Source organism: Idiotropiscis lumnitzeri, chromosome 12 (genome assembly GCF_059441095.1).
Source record: "Idiotropiscis lumnitzeri isolate Australia: NSW breed Sydney's pygmy pipehorse chromosome 12, RoL_Ilum_1.0, whole genome shotgun sequence".
Lineage (NCBI taxonomy): Eukaryota > Metazoa > Chordata > Actinopteri > Syngnathiformes > Syngnathidae > Idiotropiscis > Idiotropiscis lumnitzeri.
Window position 1 is genome coordinate 7892945 of NC_142402.1, and position 7767 is coordinate 7900711.

The window sequence follows — 7767 nt, forward strand, 5'->3', positions numbered from 1 at the left end:
CTGGCAACCAGTTCAGGGTGTCCCCTGCGTACTGCCTGAAGATAGCTGGGATAGGCTCCAGCACCCCCCGTGACCCTAGTGAGGAGAAGCGGTACAGAAGATGGATATATAAACATACAGGCAACAAAGTGACACATTTGATTAGTACGTCCGGCTCAGAGTCAACATGCTCGTGGTTTGAAGCATGGTTTAGGACAGGGGTGTCAAACTCATTTTTGTGGACGGGCCACATCGTAGTTGTGGTTTCCCTCAGAGGGCCGGTATGACTGTGAACCCAAATAAATTGATTGGAAAGCCAGTTTTGAAATCAGAAGCTAGTAAGTAATTGTTCAACAATTTTTCAATTTATTTTAAAAGGGGAGGATTGGTAACAAATAAATGGCAATATCTCATATCTCAGTGTTGTTAAAAGTGAAGAAAATATGCTAGAAACAGGAAGTTGATGCAGATGATTTGCCCTTTGTGGGTCACATAAAATGAGGTTGCGGGCCAGATCTGGCCCCCGGGCCTTGAGTTTGACACTTGTGGTTTAGGCCCTTCTCTGAGAAGTATACTAATGGCTTCCTACCAAAACCAAATAAATATGTTAGACTCTAAATTGCCCAAGTGTGGATGTGATTGTTTGCGTATCCTGCAGTGAATATGACGTATACACCACCTTTTGCCCAAATTGATTCCAGGAATAGGCTCCAGCGCTTCTGCAACCATGAACAGGATAAACACAAAACACCCGGTACACCGGATTGATGGATTTTCAACAGTCAGAAGGTTTCCATGGTGATCAACACAGCCTGAAAAAATTTTTTGTGTGGCTCCTCATATGACCTTTCCAATCATCGTATTGATTTGATTTCTTCCTTTTAATTCCATCTGTTCACTGAATACATGTAATAGTGCAATTTTCCTTCAGGGATGACGCTACACAGAGGCAAGGCCAGGAGGGGCTATATAGCCCCGTCTGAAACCTGTGCAGCCCCAGTTAAACCTCTCAGCATATTATTTGATAATCTTCGATATAGTTACACTTGATTTTGTCAGCCCCGACTTAAAGGTGCACAACATACTATTGCAAATATAAACACATAAACAAGGAAATAAAAAAATAAAAAAATAGAACTTTTTATTTTGATTATTTACTAGTTTCAGTATATGACAAAAAAAATCTCATTATTTGGGAACACTGCCCCCTGGCTTTTGGTTTTACTTAAGTACCTACTTTTTGCTACCGTTGAAATGGCGCGCAATTAATCTTGGTATATCGTCGGATGTGAAAGAGCACCAATAACCAGCACAAGGACGTAAAAAAGATTACTGAGACAGGGCCATTGAAGGACACTTTCCGATGGACACTCAATGAGGCTCCGGGCGACATGCACAGGAGTTACGATATCCCAGTTTGTCGAATTGAGACATAGCCCTCATCCCGTTCAGTAACAACAAGCTTCGGCTTAGTGTTTGTCTGGTAAGGTGAAAGTCCGTTGCGTGGATGAGTGATACAGTCGTAGTAAAGAATTTCCATTCGACTTTTAACGGTGGGTTGAACCAAAAGTGAAGTTCTGACAATAATTGCGTTTGGGTGTATGCGCGCGCGTTCTGTCACGTGTAAATGTGCGTGTTCGTGTGAGTGCGTTCGCCTAAAAAATAGGGGGGCAGTTTTTCATCGTTTGTGTGTAGTTTATGTAGTTCAGATAAATTCATAATAATTAAGTTGCTGTCACAAATGTAATGAATTTATCCAATTTCGGCATTTATTATTTGGCCAAAATGTGATCTGAAGCCAGTCATGCATTAGAATTTAATTGCAGTGTTTCCAGTGCTGCCTCTATGGACGGGGAGCCCCTCTCAGCCCTGTGTACGCCTGCTCTCGTAGTCGATGTGGACAAAGTGAAGAAAAATGCCCAGAGTATGATTGAACGGTGTAAGAAGCTTGGAGTTAAGCTTCGCCCTCACATGAAGACCCACAAAGCCATGTACGAACGCACACTCATACACAGGTTGACAAAATTAAAGGCACTCTTCCCTTAAAGAGGGAAAAGATCTCAATCGCCCCTGAAAATTTGTGAAAAAGACTAACTTGATAAAACATTAATAAATACATCTCAATTATTGTAAAATAAAAGGTAAAAATAAGCCTGAAACAAAGAAAAAAAACACATTAGGCTGAAGAGCCCAGATCAAAATCATATTCAATATTTGACAAACATCATATTTTGTTCATTTAAATAATTTTGTGTTCGTGTTGAGAAACTCAGTAATGTGTTGGAGAATGCTGACTTGTATGTGTGTGCGTGGGTGGGTGTTTGCTACCATCTAGTGAGTGTGCTGACATAATGACAGCAGGGTCTCGACGGTGCGTTGTGGTTTCCACGCTAGCAGAGGCCTCTTTTTATGCTGACCATGGATTCGATGACATCCTCTACGCTTATTGTCTTCCTTTTGATAAGGTTCCTCCTCTTTTCTCTACTAGCCACGTTTTACATTCTATACTTTTTTTCCTCTACTACAGTTTGTCCCTGATACATGTGATTTTGCACCCACGGCTTCACCTACAGTATTCACAGATAGATTTATATATATTAAAAAAAGGTTTTCTTTGGGGTTTTTTTCAGGGAAGTGAACCCCTGTTTGTAATGGAAAATGCATGCGTAATCTTTATCAGCGTTTTTTTAAGATTTTGGGTGGGTGTACAAAATATATATACAGATATACTTAAAAAAAAAATTCTGTGCCATTTTCCCGATGCATTTTATTGGCCATCAATTCTGTGCAGATTTTCACTATTCTTGAGCTGGGATTTATTTTTTCCATATTTAAAATGATGTTTTTTTTTTTTATTGATATTTTTGATGGAATTGTGGTGCTGGCCATCATTTCAATTGTCCATCCCTGATCTGAACAACCAAACATTAGCTTTCTAAGAAACTGCGTAATATACAAACAAAGACAATGCTTATTGTATGTATAAATTATGTAATTATGCACTTAATAGGGTCATTCAAAACTAAGTGTAGTTATCTTCATAAAGACCGTTTTAGTTTATGAGAGTTTATATAATTAGACTGACAGATTGTAAATTGGAAACCAAGTAATAATTAGAAATGTAAGTGGATATTACAAGATCCCAATAACGACAAGCAAGTAGTATGTAATGGGAATTTTTTTTGTGACAGATTTATTCCCCCCTGTAAATGAGATACTAACACCAATTCTGCTGCTCTTTTCCTAGGTGGAACGATGTGCCATCTTGTCAGAGAGACTGGAACTCTTTCAAGTTTTATTGGACCACCCTGATGCTCTGGAGCTGCTCAAAAAGCGACCGTTGCGAGACGGGCGACTGTGGCATGTCTGGATGAAACTGGACTGTGGCAACGGTAGAGGTAAGAATGTCACAATAGGGCTGACAGACCTGTATCTACAAGTTTCTTTCGTTATAGCTGGCATCCTGCACTCAGAACCTGAGGCAATCAGACTGGCGCAGGCCATTGCTGGGACGGCAGGTGTGCAGCTAACAGGAGTGTACGCTCACTGTGGAAACACCTACAACTGCAGAGGAGTCCAGGAAATTCAGGCTGTTGCAAAGGAGACTACCAACTTTACTCTACAGTTCATGGAAAAGTGAATAAAGAACACATTTTATGGATTTATAGATATTCTTAGCTAACCTAATGTTCTGCTTTTTTTTTTGTCATTACTTTTGGGAAAACATGTCAAGTTTACACATCTTAAATGTATTTGATATCATGTATGAAGCTATTATTTATTTATCTATTTTCTGTCAGGTTAAAGGCTATTGGCATCACCTGCAAGTCCAGCATTGGCTCCACACCCTCCTGTAGTCACCCAGTACAAGACATGGCTAAACTGAGCGAGGTGCATCCAGGAAATTTTGTCTTCTATGGTAGGCGCATGCCCAATAGACTTTGCGCCAGCAATATGTGTGAGTGCCAATTCATAAATCTTGTGCTGTCAAATTGCATTGCTTGTTTTTAGATGTGCAGCAGTCTCTTATTGGCTCATGCGGTGTGGGAGAAGTGGCTGTCCGAGTTTTGACAAGAGTCATAGGTCACTGTCCTCACAGGAACCAGCTACTGATTGACTGCGGATGGGCTGGCTTAAGGTAAACCCTGCATCTCGCTCCAGAGTAACACACAGGACCCAAAACCTGGCTCCCCGAATGGCTATGAAAACAATAACATGATTTAAATGTACATGGAATGTGTCTCCTTGACATGTAGTAAATACGTTCTTGGTGTCAATTGGCTGTCGCCAACAAGAGACAGACTGGGCCCATGTGAGTCGGTTTGAAATTATGATGGAGTGCTGACAGAAGGATTGACGTGGCCACAACTGGTTAAATCCTTGGACGCATGCTGTCAGCCAGGTTCTGCATTCTTGGCATTGGCTTGTGTTAGTCTTGGTCAGTTTTTGGCCTTTTTTTAGTGGCGTTTTAGTGATTTTGCCAAAATCATTTGAGTCTCACCTTGTTTGCTGTCAGAATAAAAAGACGTCAGCTATGGGAAGGTGAGCTGCATCCAAAGAAAACGTTTCGCGCCAATCCGACGTTGGCTGTCTGCAAGTCGGTACACGGCGTCCGTTTGGTGTAGCGAGCAACGTCAGAAAGTCAGAGCCATCTTTGACGCGTCTGGGGGGGACGTATTCGGCCAATACAAAAATTAGAATTGGATCGGGCAGTCATGCCAAATGATAACTATGATTGGCTGTTAGCGAGCGAATCAGTGCACTGGACAAGTACGGGAAGTGACCATAGCGTACAAACGGTGAAAATTGAATCTATGCCTCAAGAACTGAATGAACTTCACTCAAATTTCACATCTTCTCTATGGACATAATGTCTGGCTGGACAGAAGAGCATGAAGACAAATTAATCTCTCTCATTCACGAACGAACGCAGTTATTGGACATCACCTGTAAAAGGCTATGCATTGACGATCGGCACAGATGGCATGGAGGGATACTACTACTTCTCACTCATTCACAGAAGGTCCGGAGTAGTTGGCGTCTCCGTCGGCTTTTGCAGTGTGTTCCTTGGTCATTTTCCGATCAGAACACTAGCCATAGTTGCCCATGACGGCCAACGTCAGATTGGTGTGTAGAGAGAGGCCTTTGGGCATGAATCTGGTCAACACAATTCTGGTTGAGAACTTTCTGAGTGAGATTTTGCCATCCCCTTTAATATTTATGTGGTTGTTAATTTCTCGCATAATCCATTAGGAACATTTTGTCTAATGGCAATCACTTGTTATTGTACCTAAATAGAGTTGTGAATTCACTTTTTTGGTTTTTATCCCTAGTCTGGATGGGGCTGGGAAACTCCCAACAGGATACGCTGTGATCGAAGGACATCCGAATCTCAAGTATTTGCATATATCTTTGCATCTATATCTATATCTATATCTATAGATAGATAGATAGATAGATAAGGCTGCAAAACATATTGGATAAAATATCGCAAGATTAGCTCTTGCAATATGTATATCGCAAAGACATGCAATAATTTTCTTATCAAATTGGTTGCTATTATCTTATGGCCAGTCAGATGCAAACTTTAAGTGCGAGGTAAGATCAGAACATGGCAAATCAAATCTATTTGTGTCACAAGTATAGTAATTACACATAATACAAATAACAAAGCATGAAAACAAATCTTTGGGTATATTTGGAAAAATAATAGTCTTTCCAAAATAAGATTAAACTGAGCTACAAACCTGGACATGTGACATCATACCAAGGGATTTATGGCAGAGCTCCCATAGAGAGTGGATTAGGTCAGTTAGAAATTCTCTCAGAAAGCAAAATATCACACGTATCTGATGGGATCCTGGTATTTGAAGAGTTGGAGGAAGAGGGGCTTGTTGAGCAACACACCGGACAATAAACTATGCATTACAATGGCGACTGGCAACACGTGCTTCTGCGTGTGACGTCATTCCTGAAGATTACCTGAGATTGCCAAACAAAAGCATTTTCATTGTTAATATGTTGCTCTGGGTCTTACTATGAATCTAGGACGTTTATGTTTTAAAAAAAAACAACTGACGTGAGTATGCTTAAAATTATTTACTACTCAAAATGCGGTGGTTCTAGCTAACCTCAAACTTGCACTTAAAATGTGCATCGCCAACCAATATCTGAACATTATCTTGGGTAATTACAATTAATTAGCTAAGAATACACTGAGCTCACTTATTTTGCTGCATGAAAAATATATTAGATTATAAAAATGGCATTTATTTAGGAACATGTTAAATATCCCAATAATATTGATATCAATTAAAAAATTAATTGATTAAATTAGTATCTCATTTACTCATTGAAAACTTGAATGTAGCTGACAATTTATGTTTTCAATCAGGCTGTTGTCCATGACTCAGGAGCATGGAAGAGTGGAGCCTATCTCAGGAAAGCTCGATTACAGCATGTACCCTCTGGGCTCCTTGCTCACACTGATTCCATACCACGTTAGTGTCCTAGTATAGGACTCAGTTTAATTTCCTTGTAAATGTTCTTCCTATTTAACTCTGTCTTGCTTTTTGCAGTCATGTGCGACAGCAGCGATGCATCCTTTGTATCATGTACACTCAGAGGGCATTCTTGTTGGCAAGTGGATACCAACTCGTGGATGGTGAAAAGATGTAAATAACAGACTCCCTGGCGGTAAAGCAAATACACCAATAGGAAGATACCTTACTTTTCTTGTTCTAACCAACCACTCAGGCGTAGATGTGTAAATGAACATTGCTTGTGAAGAGATATAACAAAATAATATACTAGAGAATTTAATTTTCGGACTTTGGGACTGTGAAAAATGTGAACCAGGGAGCATTAACAACAAGAAGAAGCAAGACGTTCCCTACCCATGCATGGCCTTAATAAAGAGACTTTCTGAATGTTCAGTGAATTATTTATGATGAATACTTTGTCTTGTGCCAGCCTAAATACTGTCAAAATTTGGTGCTCAAAATTTCTCCTTGTCATCTAAAGAAAGATATAGAAATGGTGTCTTTCTTTTTTATGTTCTTTATCTAATTTAACATTTTTGTGTTTGTTTTGGTCATGCAGAACATGTCACTTCAATACTTATTATTCTGTCAGAATTCATCTTGCAGCAACATTTATTCCAATACAAAATTGTTTTCTTAGCTCGAACATTATGAAAATTAATACATTTAGCATTTTGTGTCAATCGAAGTTGAAATTTTCCTGATTATTTTACAGTATATACATGAGAGTAAAAGTTTGTTTTTACGTTTACTTTTGTATCCAATCATCCATTGTCTGTACCGGGACGCCAGAAGGGCTATCTTCGGGCAGTAGGCGGGGTACACCCTGAGCTAGTTGCCAGCCAATGGCAGGGCACACATAGACGAACAACCGTCCTTTTACGATTGTATTTAAATTTTACTTTTTTAAACTGAAGTGGAGCAGTTGAATCAGTACTTAAGTAGTATTTTTTAGGTCAAATATCGGTATTTCTACGTAACCTGATTGGTTAGAGCAGTGCTTCTGAAACTTTACAAGTCAAGTATTACCTTTAAAAAGTGCATAGCTCTCCAAGTGCCATAATTATCAACATTTAACTACTACAGTAACAAAGTAGGTGTAAGTGCTCATCATATAGGAGACAGAGATCTTATTCCACAAAAGAATACCAGTATTTATCATTTTAGCCACTGTACCATTATGTCCTGTGTTTTTAAATAGAGGGAAAAGGGGTGAAATGCTTAATGACCTTGTGCATCGAGCTTT

The 7767-nt window shown here is 39.5% G+C and overlaps 1 protein-coding gene across 3 annotated transcripts; it reads left to right on the top strand.

Moving 5' to 3' along the window:
• Positions 1 to 1241: 1241 nt before the first annotated feature.
• Positions 1242 to 6908, top strand: LOC148325697 (D-serine dehydratase). 3 transcript variants are annotated; one of them, XM_088312067.1, is made up of 10 exons: positions 1242 to 1532; positions 1806 to 1970; positions 2315 to 2444; positions 3227 to 3377; positions 3435 to 3615; positions 3780 to 3898; positions 3991 to 4117; positions 5313 to 5375; positions 6374 to 6479; positions 6558 to 6908. In XM_088312067.1, the coding sequence occupies exons 2-10, from the start codon at positions 1825 to 1827 to the stop codon at positions 6645 to 6647; spliced, it is 1113 nt and encodes a 370-aa protein (XP_088168193.1). In that variant the 5' UTR covers positions 1242 to 1532; positions 1806 to 1824; the 3' UTR covers positions 6648 to 6908. The 3 variants fall into 3 exon arrangements, with proteins under 3 accessions (XP_088168193.1, XP_088168194.1, XP_088168195.1); XM_088312068.1 differs by having other exon boundaries at positions 1242 to 1462; XM_088312069.1 differs by lacking the exon at positions 1806 to 1970.
• The last annotated feature ends 859 nt before the right edge of the window (positions 6909 to 7767 follow it).